Consider the following 22,490-nt stretch of genomic DNA (forward strand, 5'->3'; position numbering starts at 1 on the left):
TCGGAGTTTTCCTTGTTCCACATATTTGTGTGCTGACATATTAAATCAGCTGTGTATTTTGGCTCAACTCGGGCAGAACAAGAGACCTTTGTGGGGCAATTTGAAATTCATTTCGGTGAGTTCGAAGCAATTTCAACAGCCACAATTGGTGTGGTTTAGCATTACCAGCGTAATAATAGTTAATTATGCGACAAAATACTCGTACTCAGGACAGGAGACAAGAGGTTTAAATGGGCTGAAAATAAAATTTCGCTCGAATTCATTTGCAATCGCATTACCGCTTACTCAAGTCTGTGATCAAATGGAAAATCCATGAATATCAAATAAATTACATCATCGCACATGCAAATAAAAATCAAATGGAAAACCAAAATATCCCAGGCTGTTTAATATGCGAAACGCGTTTGAAACTCTCAGGCATAAAACGCAAAGAAAATAGGGAAAGGCCTTAAATAAAAGGCAAACAAAATGTTTGTCGCCTCAATAAGAGGCGTCGAATTGTTGCTCTGTCTGGCGAAAAAAGTTTTGCTCATTGTGTCTAGTACGTGATAATTGCGAAGTACCAACCATCTTTGAGTGTCAAATTGAAAACGAGAAATTTAACCGAGCGAAATGGTGATGTTTTCGCTCTTTTTTTCCCCATCGACAGTCACCAAATTCATACGCATCGGCATCGCCGATAAAAACGATAATCCGCCCTATTTCGACAAATCGCTGTACGAGGCCGAAGTGGACGAGAACGAGGACATCCAGCACACAGTGCTCACTGTAACGGCCAAGGATCACGACGAGTGTAAGTAGAGTGTCCCCGAGGCCAAAAAATATGCCCAGAAATTCCGCAATTATTATCTTACACACATTTTTCTCTCGCTCCTTTTTCCATCTTTTTCCTGAATTTTTTCTGTGCTTTTTCCCTCACAGCCTCACGTATCCGCTATGAAATTACAAGCGGCAACATTGGCGGCGCTTTTGCGGTTAAAAATATGACGGGTGCCATTTATGTTGCTGGCGCTTTAGATTACGAAACTCGACGCCGGGTAAGTAAAAAACCAAAGCCCTCCAAAAAAAAGAGAAATAACGAAACCGCGTACACGAAAAATGAAAAATGCAAAGTGGAAACCCGTAGAGGAGTCCTCTGTAATCGACAAACGTTCTTTCGCAGCGCAAATATATTTATGACATAAGCGTTGCGGGCTTAGTCAACTGAGAGATTTGTTTGTGTCATTGGAAAGCTGAAAATACATAAGGGACAACAGGGATTACAATTAAAATATTCAAAAAAAAAAAACATATACAAATTTTTTTAAAGCCACAAAAGTTATTGTTACCCTACTAAAGGGGACCAAAAGTAAAGCTTGAAAATAAAGCGTCATGGCCTCCTGGAAAGTATATTATAGAAAGCTTTATAAAATCCCTAGAAAAACACCCACAAATTTAATTTCACTGCCCAACCAAGCATTAAGGCCTTCTTCCTCTTGCCCAACTATAAAATTCATTAAGAAACTCGCTCTTCTTTTGAATTTCAATTTACACGCTTCGCACACCGCGAGGCTCCTTAAATATTTAAAAGTTCAAACAAGTTTTGTTACACGAGCTGTGGTCAAAAAGTCAAATACCAAAGGCAAGAAAACGAATGGCCAACCATTAATTGAATTGCAATTTGAACAATTGGCCAAAGTGCAGAGTCAGTCAGTCATTGAATTTTCGTGACTTTAATTGAAATGCGGCGAAAGAAACTTTGCCAGTTTGCGTTTGGCCTAATAAATTTGAATATGATTTTGGTTGAAGATATGAAATGTGGTAAATTATAGATTTTTATACCAGAAAAACAGAATATAAATGCTTAGGATGGACAGCGCTATCATAACAATTTTTTAAAATAATTAAGTTAATGTTTTCTCCCTGTGCGTTCAGTATGAACTTCGTTTGGCCGCCTCCGATAACTTAAAGGAGAACTACACTACTGTGATTATCCATGTCAAGGATGTGAATGATAATCCCCCCGTTTTCGAGCGACCCACTTATCGAACCCAGATTACCGAAGAGGATGATCGTAATTTACCCAAACGCGTTTTGCAGGTCAATTAATGAAACAAAATGAATCGAAATCTTAGTTCTCAACTTTTGTTATGTTTTTGGTAGAGTTTTCATTCCGCTAGAATTTATTGCATGTGTTGAGTTTTTTGTTTCCAAGTTTTGTCCTCCCCCAAAAACTGCCTGAAACACATTTTTGCACAACAAGTACAAACACATCGAATTTTAAAGTGAAATGTTTTAGAACTATTATTTTGTTAAGATATTTTCAGATGTTTTCGAAATTTATAATCTTATTTTTTATTGTTTAATTCCTTTATTCCGAAGAAGTTTAAGCTTTTCACCAGCTCTTAATTTACCCCAAATTGGTTTGATATTTACTGTGCGCGATATTAAGTTTTGTTTTTAAAAGACCTACTATAAAAAAACAAAACCATTTTTTTTTTAAATAAAAGAATACAGTATAAATATTTAAAGCCATTTGCATGTTGCTCCATTCCCCGCTTTTTCGTTTGATTAAAGGCTAGTGCAAAAAGTTACGAAAAGTAATTGAACAATTAAAAATGGCTGTTCATTCTAGAGTGGACAAATATTGTAAAATGCGGGCACAAAAAATAAAATTTATTTACAGAATACGCACAAATAAATCATTTAGTTGGGGTCAACAAAAAAAAAGTCTATGGAAAAATTATTGATTTATCATTAAGCAGGCACAGATAAAAAAAATGTATAAATACTATGAAGTATGTGAAGTATGTATGAAAGTATGTCGATTAAAATACATACTTTTAAATTACTATTCAGATAGTGACACATAATTGAATAAGTGAATTAAAATACTGCATTTTAATGAGCAAACAAGCGTGCATTTGAATATGAAAAACACAAATAAGCTGTCAAATGAATAGTGGAAAACATTTGCAAGATATTCAATGGATTCATCTTTAGAGTGTGTAAATTATCACGCTAGCTTTCATTTAATATTAATCAATAGTTTTATGTTCTTTTCGTAATTTATGTGCATTTAAAATTTATTGTTTAATTTCGTTGTTTTTTCCACTTTTTCGTTCTCTTCCCCACAAATTTTCCGTTGGCCATATATTTTATTTAATGTTTGCATAAAGTACGAACTGAAATTGGTTGCGTCGGACAGTTTGAATGAAAATCAAACAACAATCGTCATAAATGTGCGCGATGTCAACGATCTGCCACCGCGATTCCCGCAGACATCCTATGAGCGAACTCTCGACGAGGGAATGACCGACACGCCCTTTACAATCATGCAGGTCGCTATATTATTTACCATATCAGAGTCCTGTACATAAAACCATACTGAATACAAAATAGACCATAAGGCAAACAAACAAAGCAGCTCCACGTAACAATTAATTTAACCCAACAGCGGAGCCACACACAAAATCTCATTCAATCTCAGTTCCACTGTTAACTTTGTGTAAACCAGCAGCCATAACAATTCGCAAACATAATGAATAATCGTTTCGTACAAGGTGTAATGTTCGAATTTATTAAAAACCATTCAACGGTAATTGTGTAAATTGAAAAGGGAATTCCACTGGGCATTACGGTCCGCTATTAAAAGTCTATAACCCTTCGTTGTAATACAAGCACTGCAATTAGTGGGCAGTCTTTAACGAGAAATCAATTTTGAACTGAAAAAATGCCTGCAGCCTTTAATTGTCTGCGTAAATATTGTGCAAAAATTTGCGCAATTTATTTATCGTACATATTTTCCATTAGCCATTTTCTGTTTGCTTGCAAAAGCTGCTAATTAAATTCAATACGCTCTTTAAGTATTAATGCCACTCGTTTGCACGATTAAGCTTGACCCGCCCAGATTTTCTGTTGTGGTTTTACTTTGTTTCACTTGTGGCTAACTGGCGCCCAACTAATTTAATTAAAATAGACCTAGTTGGCGCTTAAGGCCAGCAAAGGGAATTAAAATCAATCAGTCAGCACATTAACTTTGTTTGTATTTACTTTTACTAACCATAAGCAAATAATATTTTATTTACCATTGATTTTGTATTTACTCACTTCTAAAAATAATATTCTTTCACTGACCAAACATAATTCCTGACAGCGTTTTTAAATAAATCATAATCCATAGAAAAAACACCAAAAAATTTGAAATTGTAATTAAAGTAAATAAATATTATTGAAAAAGTGTTATTGGTAATGTGAAAAAATATACTCCGCACTTACATTAAAACTAACCGAAGCATGAAATAGATTTGTTTTTGCATGGCATGTTTGTGTTATTTTTAACTACTTAATGAAGCACTTTTGCTCGTTTATTTTATTTGATTTTCTTTTTTCTGAATTTCCCGAGCATAAATAATAAATATCTGTTTTTATATGCCACTCTGGATGAACAGGTCACCGCCACAGATGGCGACAAGGATCGTCCCCAGAACATCGTGTACTTCCTCACGGGCCAGGGAATTGATCCGGATAATCCAGCCAATAGCAAATTCGATATTAACCGCACCACCGGCGAAATATTCGTTTTAAAGGTAAGTCATTGGAGAAAACAAAGCCGATACGCTTGGCTCGTAATTTAAGCATTAACAAATTGGCGATGGCCGGTGCGCAAAAATGCTCCCATACATAAATAAATACAAATAAAATGCGGTATTTAAAAATACATGCTGACCGAGGCCGCAGCTGGTCAGAAACTGAAAATGATGGCGAACTTTCGAAATATGCTTTCGCTGATTAAAAGCCATCAATGTGCACTTAAACCCGCCGCGAATCAATCGCAATCCCCACAAAATGCAAGCGTGCGAATCTGTCTACGTGCTCATTATTTAACATTTAAGTTGCAGTTGATGGACAAAAGGAGGGGTTCTCTTTGCAGCTTTTAAATTAAATGCTTAAATGGATTTGCTGAAGCAGAGAAAGTGACTGATGACCCTCCAGGTGTCTCTGATTTCAAAAGAAACATATCATTCGAAAAGAAAATTCACCAATAATTTAAAAACAAACGAATTGCAATGAAAGCGTTGGCTCTTTAAATTTCTCACTAAGAGCCCCCACAAAAGCTGCAATTGAAAAGTATATTAAAACTAATTACAAAATCACAATTGAAAATCCCTCGCCACATGCGAGTTTGAAAATTTCACTTAACTCTCTCGTAGTCCCAAAAACGCCAAAGCCAAATTAAATGAAATTCCCATGCGTCCTGCTGGAATAAAAATAAAACGAATAACATTCGTGCCGCACAATTCAGCCATTTTAGTCCATAGACTATCTCTCTACGTGAATATAATTTTCTGAAAGTGGCGGGGGGCTAACTTGATAAGGGATAACAAACAGCTGTACCGCATTTTAGTGGGTGGGAAGCACGGTCCGTGACCCACTCACAACTAATCCCTTAAATTGAATATGTCATAACAATGTTGGCAAATTTGTCATGCAAATTAAAGCGATGACTACGCAGGGGTTATGCGTACATATTTTTCTTTTATTATATGCTGTATAATGGGTATTTTTGGGTTATTTTAGTGAGGGATTATGTAGTAAAAAGTTAAGTTCTTACTACTCAATCTTAAAGTAGGCATCCTCAGTATTTTCCATTTAAATAGAACTAGTTTTAGAAATATTTAAATTTATTTATATATAGAGACTAGCTTTGCTAAAAAATAATAATTTTATATTTCGCTTAGATAATTTTTGACATTCGAAAATTAATATAATTGATGTATGCATTTAAGCTTACTAATAGCATTTGGGTTAGTGGACCATAGTCTTTTGGCTATAAACTCAACCGTACTTTTCCAGAGTAACCAAAGGTGTAATCCATCACCTTAAATATGTCCATGCATATTTTCTTTGTTGTTGTCGCCCCGTACACATTTTTTACGACATATCCAATGTCAGCGCCATGAAAAGCTCCTCTTGTTGTCGGTCTGCTGTGCCTGTCACATGTCGGCGAGGGTTCAGGGGTCCTTCGGGACGAGGGGTTGCGTTTTTGTTAACAAGGGTTTGGGGCATTATCCAAGGGTTGCCAGCAGCCAACAGATACAAAGTACTGATTAAAATCGCTTCGTTTTTTTCCCCTTGCGCTTTTTTATTATTTGCATATGTGTTTCTATATACCATGAGTGTGTGTGTGCGTGTGTGTGTGTGAAGGGTGGTTAAGACTAGGTAGAGTCAAAGGTGGAGCTCAGGTGGGAGCTACACATCACTCAGGCTGCCGTGAATGCATATCAAAGTCACAATCAACATCAGGGACAGGTACAGGTTTCACTTTTCTCCTCTTCGTTTTTTTTTTCTGGTTTCGCCGGCATTGTATAGGGGGATAATTTCACGGATTAAAGCTGTGCTGTGGGCGATGGAACGAGCCCTTAACCCACAACAATGTTATGTTCCCGCCAGCCGTTGTTAATCGGTTTTGCTTTTATGACAGCTAAAAAATTACACAATACCCTCGTGCATATTAACCCCGAACAGCGTTTAACACTTAAACTCACACTTTTATTTTTATGTGCTTGCAGCCATTGGATCGCGATCAACCGAACGGTCGACCCCAGTGGCGCTTCACTGTATTCGCGCAGGACGAAGGCGGCGAGGGACTCGTGGGCTACGCGGATGTTCAAGTCAATCTGAAGGACATCAACGATAATGCGCCCATTTTCCCACAGGGCGTGTACTTTGGCAATGTGACGGAGAACGGAACCGCCGGCATGGTTGTGATGACCATGACAGCCGTGGACTACGACGATCCCAATGAGGGTTCCAATGCCCGCCTGGTTTACTCCATCGAAAAGAACGTGATTGAGGAGGAAACTGGGTCGCCAATTTTCGAAATCGAACCCGATACGGGTGTGATTAAGACCGCAGTTTGCTGTCTGGATCGCGAGAGAACGCCGGATTACTCGATACAAGTCGTTGCGATGGATGGCGGGGGGTTAAAGGGGACGGGGACGGCCTCTATAAGGGTTAAAGATATCAACGATATGCCGCCGCAATTCACGAAAGACGAATGGTTTACGGAAGTGGACGAAACGGATGGCACGGCCCTGCCGGAAATGCCCATTTTAACCGTAACCGTTCACGATGAAGACGAAACGAACAAATTTCAGTACAAAGTTATCGATAACAGCGGCTATGGAGCCGATAAATTCACCATGGTGCGAAATAACGATGGCACTGGTTCCCTGAAAATTGTGCAACCCTTGGACTACGAGGATCAACTGCAGAGTAATGGCTTCCGCTTCCGGATTCAGGTGAACGACAAGGGCGAGGACAACGACAATGATAAGTACCACGTGGCCTACTCGTGGGTTGTGGTTAAACTGAGGGATATCAACGATAACAAACCGCACTTCGAGCGGGCCAACGTGGAGGTGTCCGTTTTTGAGGACACCAAAGTGGGCACGGAACTCGAGAAGTTCAAGGCAACCGATCCGGATCAGGGTGGCAAGAGTAAGGTCTCCTATTCCATCGACCGTTCTTCGGATCGTCAGCGACAGTTTGCCATCAACCAAAATGGCTCGGTAACCATTCAACGTACTTTGGATCGAGAAGTTGTTCCACGTCATCAGGTCAAAATCCTGGCCATCGACGACGGCTCTCCACCAAAAACAGCCACTGCCACACTCACAGTTATCGTTCAGGATATCAACGACAATGCTCCCAAGTTCCTTAAGGATTACAGACCAGTTTTGCCAGAGCATGTGCCACCACGTAAGGTGGTTGAAATCCTGGCCACCGATGATGACGATCGCTCGAAGAGCAATGGTCCTCCATTCCAGTTCCGTTTGGATCCCAGCGCCGATGATATTATCCGAGCTTCTTTCAAGGTGGAACAGGATCAGAGTGAGTAAAATTTGATTACTAATAAACTCATTTTATTTTACGATATTGTACCTATTTATATTCAGTTAAAACAAAAAGGAACGCTAGGAACAACTTTTAATTAAAAGCAGTAGTTCAACATTTTTAACCCATTTTAAAGTTTCAACACATTGAATATTATTTGGTTTATTAAAACTTGTATCTTTAGCTAACTTTATATTTCTGCCCCTCGATTAGGCAATCTGGCTGCCAAGCACCAGCCAATTACTTGTAAACTGCCGCACAAGCTCCACATGAAAAGGTTATAGGTAAAATATATACAAAAATAGTTTCAAGCTGACCAAACTTTGCCGTCTGCATTGAAAAAGTTACCAAATATTTGGGTCAAAGCTTAAACAATGCACTAGCGAAACATTTTCGCCTGGGTTTTTTTTTTTATTGTGTGTGCCCGTATTGAAATTTTTCTTTGTAAGTATTGAGAGAACCGGAAAAAGGGTTGTGGCCAGTGTCACAGAACGCTAACAATGGCATAAAAATGCAATTACCTCGCAGAGGATGCCCGAAAAGAATTGCCAGGAATCTTTGGCCGAAGAACGGAAACCGTAAACCACACCGCACATGAAAATTTAAATAATATAAGCAAGATAGCGAGCATAGAAGACTCACCCACCTGGGCGAAAAATAAAATGGCAAATGCACAAGTTTTCAATTAAATTACCCCCGGTCATGGCGAGTCTGCCCGCAAAATCCAAACTCCATATGTATGCATTGCAGCTCCCATGCAAAGCCAAGAATGGAAAAAGTAGAAAAAGTACCCGAGCAGTCACAATTTGTGTGGGGCGGCAATCCAATTTTGATGCCCCAGCTGGGAAATGGGAAAAGCTGCAAGTTGGGTTCTTTTGGGACTCCGCACAACTACGACTCTGTGACTTTATGCAAACGGTTTTTTGGGGGGGCGGGAGGCAAGGATGAGGAGGAGCAGGCTTTTCCAGACTCCTATTTGCATACAATTTGCCTAAAAACACACCATGGAGTGTCTTTAAAAATACATTTCTAGTGTGCGTTTTGGCTGAGCCCCTGGGGTTTTTCCCCTGTGGGGCAATGGTTTCCATTCCTCCGGTCCAGACTTAACACTTGTTGGCTCAAAGGCGTAATTACAACAAATGGGCTATTGCACAAGTTGCATCTGCAATCAGGTGGAAAACGTGCTGGCTAATAGAAGAGCTTACTTTCTGGGTTGGTTAGTTGTCAGGGCTTATGGCTAACTGGCAAATGCCTTTGAAGACTTGAATAGCAACTGGATTTGGGCAGGGCTTTCGGTAGTTTTTTGTCGAGAGTTCGTAGTTTATTCACCTGTAGGCAAATGTTTTTGTGTTCGTGTTTTTTGTTAATGAAGACTGAAAGATTTAAGTGCCCTTTCTTTATTTTAATTCTTCATTTAATGTGTTATTAAGCTGATTCCTTTTTGTTGGCATGACAGTTATGGCTTTCATTTATTTCGGATATTTTTATAACCTTTTTAATTTGTTCTTTATTTGCAGAGGGTGCCAATGGTGATGGCATGGCCGTCATTTCATCTCTGCGATCCTTCGACCGCGAACAGCAAAAGGAGTACATGATTCCTATTGTAATCAAGGATCATGGGTCGCCAGCGATGACGGGAACAAGCACTTTAACAGTGATCATTGGCGATGTGAATGACAACAAAATGCAGCCCGGCTCCAAGGACATCTTCGTTTACAACTACCAAGGACAATCGCCAGATACGCCAATCGGTCGAGTTTATGTCTACGATTTGGACGATTGGGATCTGCCCGACAAGAAGTTCTACTGGGAGGCCATGGAACATCCGCGATTCAAGTTGGACGAGGATTCTGGTATGGTAACAATGAGGGCCGGAACTCGCGAAGGAAGATATCATCTCAGGTTCAAGGTGTACGATCGGAAGCACACTCAGACCGATATCCCCGCCAATGTCACAGTTACAGTGAGAGAAATTCCTCACGAAGCAGTCATAAATTCGGGATCAGTTCGACTGTCTGGAATTTCCGATGAAGACTTCATTCGAGTGTGGAACTACAGGACCCAGAGCATGAGCCGCTCGAAAATGGATCGTTTCAGGGATAAACTGGCTGATTTACTGAATACCGAAAGGGAGAATGTGGATATATTCAGTGTTCAATTAAAGAGGAAGCATCCACCCCTAACTGATGTTAGGTTCTCCGCCCATGGCTCTCCGTACTACAAACCTGTAAGACTAAATGGAATTGTGCTGATGCACCGCGAGGAAATTGAAAAAGATGTGGGTATTAACATCACAATGGTGGGAATCGATGAGTGTTTCTACGAGAATCAAATGTGCGAGGGTAGCTGCACCAATTCCCTGGAAATTAGTCCTCTTCCTTATATGGTAAATGCCAATAAGACAGCTTTAGTTGGAGTTCGAGTGGACACCATTGCTGATTGCACTTGTGGAGCTCGTAACTTCACTAAACCGGAATCCTGCCGAACTACTCCGTGTCACAATGGTGGTCGTTGTGTGGACACCAGATTTGGTCCCCATTGCTCGTGTCCTGTGGGTTATGCAGGTCCTCGGTGTCAGCAAACCACTCGCAGTTTCCGAGGGAACGGATGGGCCTGGTATCCTCCCCTCGAAATGTGCGACGAATCGCATTTGAGTTTGGAGTTCATAACCCGGAAACCCGATGGTTTGATTATCTACAACGGACCTATTGTTCCGCCGGAAAGGGATGAAATGGTTATATCAGATTTCATTGCCTTGGAATTGGAGAGAGGTTATCCCAGACTCCTTATTGATTTCGGTTCGGGAACTTTGGAGTTGAGAGTGAAGACCAAGAAGACTTTGGATGATGGTGAATGGCACAGGATCGATCTGTTCTGGGATACCGAAAGCATTCGCATGGTTGTTGACTTTTGCAAGTCAGCTGAGATTGCCGAAATGGAGGATGGCACTCCGCCGGAGTTCGATGACATGTCCTGCCAGGCGAGAGGACAAATTCCGCCATTCAATGAGTATCTGAATGTGAATGCTCCTTTGCAAGTGGGTGGTTTGTACCGCGAACAATTTGATCAGAGCGTTTACTATTGGCACTATATGCCCACGGCCAAGGGATTCGATGGTTGCATCCGGAACTTGGTTCACAACTCAAAGCTTTATGATTTAGCTCATCCGGGACTATCGAGGAATAGTGTGGCGGGTTGTCCGCAAACCGAGGAGGTCTGTGCCCAAACGGAGACCACGGCTCGTTGCTGGGAACATGGAAACTGTGTTGGATCCTTGTCTGAGGCTCGATGCCATTGTCGACCGGGTTGGACAGGTCCTGCCTGCAATATCCCCACAATTCCCACCACCTTCAAGGCCCAAAGTTATGTGAAATATGCCCTGAGTTTCGAGCCAGATCGGTTTAGCACTCAAGTTCAGTTGAGATTCCGCACAAGAGAGGAGTACGGTGAACTTTTCCGTGTTAGCGATCAGCACAATCGGGAGTACGGAATTCTGGAGATCAAGGATGGTCATCTTCATTTCCGATACAATCTAAACTCCCTTCGCACCGAAGAAAGGGATCTCTGGCTGAATGCCATAGTGGTTAACGATGGCCAATGGCACGTGGTGAAGGTGAATCGGTATGGATCCGCTGCTACCCTGGAATTGGATGGCGGAGAAGGTCGTCGGTATAACGAGACCTTTGAGTTTGTGGGTCATCAGTGGTTGTTGGTGGACAAACAGGAGGGTGTCTATGCAGGCGGAAAAGCTGAATACACTGGCGTGAGAACTTTTGAGGTTTACGCTGATTACCAGAAGAGCTGTCTCGATGATATACGGTTAGTAATCCTATAGGGTTCTTAAACCAACAAATAATATTATAATAACTCTTAAAATGATAACACTTATTTATCTTTTTTATTTCTACCACTCTCCATCAACAGTCTTGAAGGCAAGCACCTTCCCCTTCCACCAGCGATGAATGGCACCCAATGGGGTCAGGCCACGATGGCCAGGAATCTCGAGAAGGGTTGTCCCTCAAACAAACCCTGCTCAAATGTGATCTGCCCCGATCCCTTCGAATGCGTGGATCTGTGGAATGTCTACGAGTGCACGTAAGTTCCTTAATCTCCTTTTCCCAAATCACTCCCCAAATCACTTCTTAAGGAAATCACCCATTGCTTTTCGTTTCTCATCAATCAAAAAGAAAAATTAAAACCATTTAAATAAATTGACTGTTCGGACTGTACTTTACAAACCAAAAAATAAAGGCTTAATCCCCAAAGTACTCGTAAGCCCATAAGGACGATAAGAACACCCCACAAAAAATCCACAAAACCGAAACCACATAAAAGGGAAAAAACCGAAAACAAATCTGCAGCTTTCGATAAACAAGCAGGGCTAACATTTGATAGGCTTAATCAATTAAAGGCAGGTACAGGCCAAAAAAAAAAAGGAAAAGAGAAACACAGAAGGCGGAGTGGAGTCCGGTGAAAGGCTTATTGGACGTGTCCGTCAAAGGACCTCGTGCCGGAGATTCAGCATAACACACCCATACTCGTCCACTCTTGGCACAAAAGTCAGTTGGTGATTGGCACTAAACGTTGCGTGACAAATCAATCGGCTTAGGCTTACGTTTCCGATTTCGCTTTGACTTCGGGTTAAAGTCGATTCGAGATTTGAGATTCGAATCGGGAGCAAAGAGCATTTGTCCGGCTTGTAATGGTCTTTGTACATATTCACGCTTTTGTTTCATTACACACACAGAGCAGCAGTAACCAGCTTAGCACAGGTGCTACTACCTCGCTTATTTTTGTTTAAGACACACACATCCATACTTACTTACACACTGCTGGCTTTAAGCTCCTCCATTCACTGTTGGTCGGTGGAAAATAAATGAGCCAAGTAGCTAAGAAAAAGGAGAAAATACTCTTTGGCTTACACATGACAAAATCACTTTACACCCCACAAGCTTGAAAAAAAAAAAAAAAAACAGATCAAGTAAAGAAAACTGATATCATTGGTCTACAGAACTTCTTTTATGATTCTCTGACTTAACTCGGACCTCTCTTAAATATTTTATATAATCAGTCACACAATTGGAACATCCATTCGATATTTGCATTTTCGGTTGCCCAGTTTTTGTTGTCATACTTAACCCAACAACTCAACTTATCAATATTAATTTAATGGTAATTAAAATATGAAATATGAAATAGTTGCGGCGAAGGACGCATTATGTCGCCCGATTCCAAGGGCTGTATGGATCGCAACGAGTGCCTCGATATGCCCTGCATGAACGGGGCCACTTGCATTAACCTCGAGCCCCGACTTCGATATCGTTGCATTTGCCCCGATGGTTTTTGGGGCGAGAATTGCGAATTGGTGCAGGAGGGTCAGACCTTAAAGCTCAGCATGGGCGCCCTGGCGGCGATTTTAGTCTGCCTTCTGATCATACTGAGTGAGCATCCCACCAAAGAGTCCCCCTCATGACGACAATATTTTCAAAATATGCAACAACAACTTGTAGTTTTAATTAAGCAATTAGTGCTTTAGCGAATGCTTAGCGTTTCAGTGTCTGTGTTGTTACGTTATTCCAACTTAATTAGCTGCTCACAATCATCGAATCAATTTCATGCAAATTCCATTTCATTTCCCATCAGTTCGACTCTCTCAAAGGCTCTCATGCACTTTGGTTTTATTTTATCATCTCGCTCTATCATTTATAAATCCAATCATTCGGCATCAAATTCACGGCTCACCGAATTTATATTTTTGGCATATGCCTAGTGACATTTAACCCATTCAAAAAAGGCATTTCCATATTCATCAAGCTATGATTTCATCTCCATACCATTTTGACTGTTTGTTTTTGGCACATTTTCCGTTCAGCCTTCCACTCGATGTATAGTTATTTTCGATATACTTGTGTGTGTGTGTGTAAATATTTTATTAAAACTAAACAAAGGTATGTACTCATATGTAGTGGAATATTTAACGAATACCCGTATGTGTCTTAACTTCTTTTCGCGTACTTAATTCGGACTCAGAACCCGTGATATTCACTATCCACTTAGTTTTTGTGCTTTCCTTTACCAACTTTCCGCCCTCAACACACATTTCAAAATGCACTCAGCCGAGACAAAGAACAAGACCTGAAATGCCCTTCAGGTAAGTTAACAAATGTGCAGTCAGAGATACAAGTTGGCCGTGAGAAGACAAGGGCAAGCCACCCAAAACCAAGGAAGAGCAATTGCAGTTGTTAGCTTTGGCATTTCGAGAAATCACGATGCACTGAGACCGCCCACCTCATATAAAAAACATATAAAAAACTGGAAAAATACAGAGGAGCATGAGGACAGGAAGATCAGACAGCTCAAAGAAGCAGGTTGGAAAAGTGGCACTAAGAAGCTGCCAGTCTCATTTCGGGCAATGCCTCGCGAGGATTTACTACGTTTGCATTTATTTTTCTCTCAATTCCTTACGTTAAACGCCGGGAGTGTGTGTAAAGAGCCAGAAAAATGCCAGTTTCAGGCTTAGAGTTCAGCTCCATTTATATGCCACCTTTGCTTAACGTTTAAAGGTAAATAAGTTTCCTGGAGCGTTCAGAAATTGCTTCGTGCCCAAGTCAACCTCAACTAAAACGCAATGACGTAAAGTATGGCAAACTTTATAGACGGGAAATTTCGTAAAAATTATCAAGTATCTCTCTCACTTCTGATGAGTTTAAACTACGCACTTGGGAGCTATCGAAGGCAAACGAAAAGCCGCCAAAAGTGGGAAAAAAACTATCCCCTATTCAACTTTTCGACTGGCGCTGATTTAGTGTGAAAGTTTCTGGCTGCTTCTGAGGTATTTACTCTATCCTTATCCTTTTCCAGTTATTTGCTCCTTTTTTTCCTGCTTCCCTGCTGTGCAGTATTCAATGGTCAAGCCATGGTGTTTGCCAATAATCGTCAATATATCAATAGTGTCCGGGTCTGCATTTGAAAAGTATTCAACTGTATTTGCCAAAAAAGTCACTCCAAAGCCATGAATTTTGTAAAGCAGTGAAAAAAAGAAACCAGCTGAAGTGTTAGCAAATTTTAACTCCTTTTTTTTGTATTGGCTGAACATAAAAGAGTTTCATTGAGCAATTTATAGCAATTTTAAGAGCAAAAAAACTCGCTTACTTAACTCTTTATGACAATTTTAAGTAAATAAATCAAATCCATATCAACCGTGGTGTGAATTAATTTACAATTGTATAAATCCTGTTTGTCTTTAGCTCAGAAAATTCATCTGGACAGGCATTTAGTTTATTTTTTGAGGAAAACCACATGCATCTCAATTACTTAAGTCATGACTGGCAAAAATCTCCCCTGGCCATTTCACACCTCAATTGGCCAAGCCAACTGACATTTCAAAGTTTTTATCCCTCTGCTCCTTGAAAACGAATGTGAGTGCGTTGGCCAAAACTAATCAAAACAAACTTAAGGACAAACGCAAAAAATAGTAACGAAATGTGAGACAAAATAAAATGAAATTTTACTTATCCCAAGAATGCAACTTGAGAAGAAACTTTATTCAATTCCAAGGAAGAAAACAAAAACTGTTACATAATAATCATAAAGGCAAAAAAAACGTAGAAACAGCACTTAAGATGCGTGTTAGGAAGGGAAAGTCGATGAAGGGCGAATGGAATGTTTGCACAATGCAAATGCAAAAAGTTTGCCACACGACCGAAAATGAAACTAAAAACTTACAAAGCGTAAAATAATAACTACAACAAAAAAATATGAAAAAATGCTAAAGTTGCAACGAACGTTTAAAAAGACTTTTTGACAGTTTTTAACACTCCAAGAGGATGAGAACGAGTGAGAGCAAAGGAAAATATTCCATTCTCATAACTATTCAAACGAATAAAGAGAAGCAACGAACACTGAGAGAAATGCGCTTTTTGATTTTATAAATAAAAATTCTACAATTTGTTAGTCAATATTAAATCATAACAATGGTGAAATGATAAACAATAAATTAAAAAGGCATTGCTATATTTGTTTGGAGACAATTTTTCTAGATTCAAAAACGTTGTTTTCTCAGTGTAACAATATGCAGAAACTTTATCCAAAAACCCACCCACACATCCACCCCTGCATGAAGAAACAAATTTTAAATAATTTTTTTTTTTTTTCAACACCCCACACCCGACACACACACACTTCACCCACACATCCCACATCCACTCGAACAACCGAACCAACCACGCGTATACGTAACTTTTCGGGGCTCGTCCTGCAGCTGTCCGGCGGGCTACAAGAGCTCCGGCAGCACTTGTGTTAACGACAACGAGTGCCTACTATTCCCGTGCCGCAACGGGGGTCGCTGTCGCGATCATCACCCGCCCAAGAAGTACGAGTGCCACTGCCCCATGGGCTTCACCGGCATGCACTGCGAACTGGAGTTATTGGCCTCCGGCGTATTGACGCCATCCCGTGATTTTATTGTCGCCCTGGCGCTCTGCCTCGGCACTCTGATACGTAAGTACACCGCAGACCCTGTAAGGAGATGTGGCATCAACGGTCATCTGACGTAAGCCGTAACTTTAAGGTTTGACCAGCAAAGATACTCACAACATCGGTTCAGTGAGTCTTACTTGATGGCATGCATTTTAAAATAAGTCTAAGGATTTTCAGATGCTTTTCAGTTTTCATTTTTGCCATTTGATTTTAACTTTTTAAATATCTTAAACATTTCATAGAAGCATTTAAACTTAATTTATTTTTAAAATTTAATGTACAATATCATACCCTGCAGTCTCAACGGCATTCCATTTAAATTCTTTGATTTCTCCTTGAATTTCTTATGCCAATTAAATGTTTCATCAAAAGTATATATGTTTTTAAATATTAATGCCATAGCGCGTAAGCCATAAAATTAATTAAGTATTACAATCAGCCATCTGCAATGGCCGGAAACGATGAATCCCGGCAAGCAAACATGTCAAAAGTCATTTCCGCAAATTACATGACACAACAAAAGTCCTTCCATAAATTAAAGTCAATTGAATGGTCAGCGAAAAATTTTTGCATATCAATCGGACGAAGCCGCGAAATGTTCGAGGACAAATTAAACCTTGTTCGTAAATAAGATATTTGGCATTGCAAACGCGTATTCGACCAACACAATAATTGCAATTATATGCCGACCAGCTGGCGTGAGGCAAGAATGGGAAAAAGGAAAACTTTTGGCAGACGAAGAAGCCACAGCAAATTACTTAACGTCAACTTCAAGTTTCGCTGGCAATTTCCACGACTCGGAATGCCCAAAAACTTTTTGTTTTCCTTGGGTTTTCCCGTGCAACAGATGCTGTCTGCGTTTCGCAATATGCTAGAAAACTCGCTGGAAAAATTAGAAAAGCTACACAGAGACAGTGGATTCGTGTCGTCGTCTGCAGCTTGAATTCCTATTTTCAGTTGACCAGAAAACTGGAACAATGTTTGCCAAATTTGTTTAGGTTTCTTTTCATTTTCATTTTTGCCATTTTTTTGTCCGCCCCAGTTTTTTTTTGCTATCCCTTTTGGGTTGAACAATTTAATTAAGCATTTTTTTCAAAATGATAGCGTTCAGATATTTTCATTTTCCCTTTTCCGCCGTAAAAGAGAAGTACAACTGATATTGTTCTGCATGGTAAATTAACCGTAGTAAAATGCACTTTGTAAATTTAAGGAGTTGTTGTTGTTGCATACTGATTGAGGGTAACGTTTGTGGCGAAATTGCATTTTAATATCGTTGAATTTTAACTATTCACAGTACTCGTCCTGGTCTTCGTCGTATACAATCGTCGCCGTGAGGCGCATATCAAATATCCGGGTCCCGATGACGATGTACGCGAGAATATCATTAACTACGATGATGAGGGAGGCGGCGAGGATGATATGACTGCCTTTGATATCACCCCGCTCCAGATACCAATTGGTGGGCCAATGCCACCTGAGCTGGCGCCCATGAAAATGCCAATTATGTGTAAGTATTCCTAGGAATTTTCTTTTCGAACGAATTAATTGGGGTTGAAGATAAAAGGCAATCAAATTAAGGGAACTGAAGTAAGCAGCAGCAGTAACAGCAACGTGCCAATTTAATTAACCTAAATTTTAATGTTCAAAACATTAAAGCTCACTGTGTAAAAATAATTTGAGAAAAATTGAAGTAGCCAAACTCAAAAATAGTTCAAACTTTTTGCATTAAAAACTAGGAGAGTTAGTTTAAAAAAATTGTGAAATATTTTTCCAACTCATTTTTAATAAAAACTTTTTTATTAATTTTTATTTCAGACCCCGTTATGACCTTAATGCCAGGTCAGGAACCCAATGTTGGCATGTTCATCGAGGAGCATAAAAAGCGCGCCGATGGTGATCCAAATGCGCCACCTTTCGACGACTTGAGGAACTACGCGTACGAGGGTGGCGGCAGCACAGCTGGATCGCTCAGCTCGTTGGCTTCAGGTAGGCCCATAAATACAATATTTTAGGACTAGTTATTGCACCCAATATGCAGCCGTTTAGTCACGAAGCCAGTAGCCTGCGGTGCCCCAAAAAGTAGGCTACAATTTAATAGAAAAGCACTCGTAGCGTGCTATTGCAAACTAGAGCACTCCGATTTGTTTTTGACTCATCGTTTTTTCTGACATTTCCAGGCCAACGTGTCTCAGATACAGCTGAATATTGGGTGTAAATTTAGGAGAAAATGTGTAACCATAAATGGTATATCTATCTTCTATTTCACTCTTAAATACACAGCTACAAAATATTACGAAAATGACGCTTAAAATATTTTTAAAAGAATGATGTTAAGTTTTACAAGCTATATAAGAAAATTGAGCTGACAAGACCAATAAGACATTTTCCTGTATTTTCAAATTAATATTAAATTGTTCAAATTTAATATGGATTTCCTTGTGTGTTTCATTATTAAATTGCAGGTACTGATGACGAGCAGCAGGAGTACGACTACCTCGGAGCTTGGGGGCCACGCTTCGATAAGCTGGCCAACATGTATGGACCCGAGGCGCCCAATCCCCACAATACCGAACTAGAATTGTAAGCTGGGAGGCCGAGGAAAGCCGAGGCATCGAGTGGGGAGAAGGGAAGAGACCGAATCCAAGTCCGAAGCGGATACCTAGATGAACAAACTAAAACTGTTAGTAGATACAAAGTTGCATTTAAAACGAAATGAAAACCCCACTCACGAGGGAAACTCACACACAAAGAAAGCGCAACCAAAGAAGCATCTCAATGCTGAAGTTGGCAAAACTCTCTACGTAAATGGAAACTAAAAACTAGAAAACTAGATGGGAATGGGAACTGGATATGGAAATGAAGAAAAAATCAAACACATATTAAAACACGTAAAATGACATTTGTAAAAATATTTCATCAGCATTTAAATTTAAACGATTACCATAATGAAATTAAGTTATAAGGGCAACCCGAACCGAACATTACGGTTGCACTTTTTCCAGCATTTTTTGCGGGGCAAGTTAAGAACGAATTAAAAATCGAGGAAGTGAGAATTGTAAGTTGTAGGAGAGAGCATACCAAAGTTTAGTTTAGGAGCGCTTATGAATTTATAAATTTAATTCTCGAACAGATTTGTTGTGCATATTATTTTAAGTTGTAATTATTATTTTAGACATTTTCTGTTTATAAGTTTGTGACGTATGTGAGAGTCATTTAGCGTCAGAATGAAAATTCTCAACGCCTTTTATTTAAAAATACCTTAAGTTAAACATTTATAATTTCGCATTACTTTTTAAGGATTACAATTAAACATAATTAAAAACTTATATAAAGGAATACCCAAAGACTGTTTTCGTTCCATCATAACAAGTATATACACACATTAAAAACACGAAACATATATATATTAACATATAAACATTACGAAATTTTTAACTGCAAATCGAGAGGCATTTCGCATGTTGCCGCATTGTGTATCATTCAATTTAAAGTAAACCACAATCGGCGAACCCGTGGCAAGTTGCCAGGAAGAAAATACTCCTAAAAATATATTCTAAATGCAGAAAACCTATGCTAAAATCTCTACATAAAGCGAATCTAGCCGAAGAAATGCTGGCAACGTAAAATAAAGAAAAAAAGAAAAAATTACCTTTAGATGAACTTAGCGCAATTGATATAATTAAAATGAGTATCTAAAAAAGTAATTATATATATATTAATGATGAAAAAATAAAAAAGTATTTTACATTGTATATATTATTAGTTTTAGCACGTATACAAAGAAACACACAGACACAACCACAATATTAAACCAATCGAAATTGGTATCAAGGCATAAAATCGTATAGAGTCATTTCAACAAAAGTGGTTGAATGCATTCAAATAAAAAATTCTCCATATACATAAACCCAAAACCAACAGCATTTAAAAACAAACTATTTCCACTCAACAAAGCAAACGATTTTGCAGTTTCATTTATATTTTCTCGTTTGTTCGCTGAAACTTTTATCTACAGATCGATAAAAGTCGCAAGTTTTTATTATATTCATTTGTTGTTGCATAGAGACACACATAATAAAATTGATTTTGTAAGTTGAATTCACGTTTTCGTTTTCATTTCGACTGTCAGCCAGAAAAACAAAATCAGAAACACAGTTAATCGGTTACAGATTGTAGAGAACCGTAAGTACATAATATAATAAAAATATATATATAAAGCCTAAATCATAGAGTTTTCCAGGCAGCATATGGCCACAAACATGATCCTATTGAAAATTCTGTATTAGTTCCCTAAATTCACAAATTCTCCCTTTAGGCAGGTATTAAACACAGATACAACCACGCAGAATTTTTGGTGTTCGAATTATTCCTACTACCACAAGAGAAAAGTTACAGAAAACTACTTAAGAAACACTTACCGTATACATATAACAAATGGAAATGGAGAAAAATCTAACAAAACTGCAACAAAAGTTGACTATTGAAAAGTGCAAAGATTTTAACGTAATTGTTAAACCATACAGCGAAATAAATAATAATAAACTTCTCTGCTGTACTTGTTTGAGAAAATTCATAGAAATTTTAAAGCACATTAATTGTTAAATCGAACCTTAACTCGAAGTAGCCATTTACGAATAACCGAAGCCATTTTGAAATGATTTGCCTGCGTAGCTACAGTGCGATACGGTACAGCAAGTCCGGATATCCAGAGACACACAGAACACTGCCAATATTATGGTTTAGTTTCGCAAAGACTCGAAAGGTTAATTCAACGAACTGTTCATGTTTGGCTTTCGCTTTTCTTCCGCGCATTGCACAGAGGATTCTGCATTTTTCATTTGGACTTTTTTTTTGACGCATCTGACTATGAATAAATTTTGCATTTATATATGTATAGGTCGAACAGCCAACGGAAACGAAAGAAATCCAAAAAATCACAAACCACACACTGAACAATGCAAACATTTTAAATTGAAGACATTCAGATAAACAGCAAACAAAAAGAACCGACGACGGGATGTTTTATATTTATAACAGCAGAATAACACACAGAATAAAAACCAATTAGTAGAATGGCAAGTGAATTATATACTCATTTACAAATATTTGTTATATATTTTGTAATGTAAGTTAGAAGCATATACTATCTATTGAATAATGCACAGACACATACATATATAATGCGAAATACATTTACACCAGAGGAACACACACACACACACCGACAGACTGACAGAAAGACAGACACTTACATGCGATCCAAGAATCATACTATTTGATAACTATGTATTTATAATGTATGCATTTTTTACCAACCCAAAAACGAGCGCAAACAAAATCCGAAACTCCCCTATTAAACAAAAATCCCATTAAGTCTAATAAAATGAGAACACACACTCATTCTAACAGAAAGGAAATTGCGAAACCATAAACAAAAACCGATTTGAATGCATTTTAGATAAATTTGCATATAAGTACATTATTATGTAAAATCACTTTAACATACCTACAGTAAACAGAAAAGGAAACGGAAACTAGTATTAAAAATTAAATTATGATAAATTACGAGTAATAATAATAAAACAAAGAGAAGCAAACTGCTAAAGAAAAACTTACAAATCAATTGTGTCAGTATCGAAATTGATAAAAACGCTAATTAAGTAAGCAAGAGAGGAATGGCGTGAAAAACTTTTAAGCTAATCACGCGCCACTTAAGGAAAATGGGGAAATACTTAGTTAAGGAAACCTATACACGAACATACACACAAACACATTGACATATACACACATTCACTCATAGACAACAACAACTGCAATTATATTAAAGGAAAAATTATTATAAAAGCGACAAAAACACACAAAAAGAAAAGTGGAAAGCAAACAAAAAGAAGGAATAAAAAAATAAATAAAGAATCTGTAACGTTATATGGAAAACAAAAATGAATAAACTGTTTTTCTTTTAAGGGTGGGGAGTTTTCCGTTTATTTTATAAAGTTACTATCAAACAGCAACAAAAAGTTTTCTTATTATTTATTTAAAGGGTCCATCACTTATTTCATTTTTGTAGCAAAGTGATCTTGGAATTATTTAATACAGAAAGTTTTTAATGCTTTTTATTTTAGTCTTGACTTGGA

The 22,490-nt window shown here is 38.7% G+C and overlaps 1 protein-coding gene across 14 annotated transcripts in view; it reads left to right on the plus strand.

The window, feature by feature from the left end:
* LOC108100355 (neural-cadherin) overlaps positions 1-21,750 on the plus strand; it is a 131,364-nt gene extending 109,614 nt beyond the window's left edge. For 5 of the 14 annotated variants that reach the window (XM_043209475.1, XM_043209476.1, XM_043209474.1 and 2 more), the window contains 11 exons: positions 650-793; positions 922-1,037; positions 1,915-2,079; positions 4,431-4,568; positions 6,552-7,875; positions 9,396-11,697; positions 11,803-11,973; positions 13,078-13,319; positions 17,651-17,863; positions 18,172-18,342; positions 18,819-21,750. In XM_043209475.1, coding sequence (XP_043065410.1) covers positions 650-793; positions 922-1,037; positions 1,915-2,079; positions 4,431-4,568; positions 6,552-7,875; positions 9,396-11,697; positions 11,803-11,973; positions 13,078-13,319; positions 17,651-17,863; positions 18,172-18,342; positions 18,819-18,940 — 5,108 coding nt within the window. In that variant the 3' untranslated portion in view covers positions 18,941-21,750. Of the gene's footprint in view, positions 1-649; positions 794-921; positions 1,038-1,914; positions 2,080-3,158; positions 3,321-4,430; positions 4,569-6,551; positions 7,876-9,395; positions 11,698-11,802; positions 11,974-13,077; positions 13,320-16,138; positions 16,378-17,650; positions 17,864-18,171; positions 18,343-18,818 lie in introns of all 14 variants that reach the window. The other 9 variants (XM_043209478.1, XM_043209485.1, XM_043209484.1 and 6 more) reach the window with 3 other exon arrangements.
* Positions 21,751-22,490: the final 740 nt, after the last annotated feature.

Source organism: Drosophila ficusphila, unplaced genomic scaffold (assembly GCF_018152265.1).
Source record: "Drosophila ficusphila isolate 14025-0441.05 unplaced genomic scaffold, ASM1815226v1 contig_127, whole genome shotgun sequence".
In the NCBI taxonomy this organism is placed as follows: domain Eukaryota; kingdom Metazoa; phylum Arthropoda; class Insecta; order Diptera; family Drosophilidae; genus Drosophila; species Drosophila ficusphila.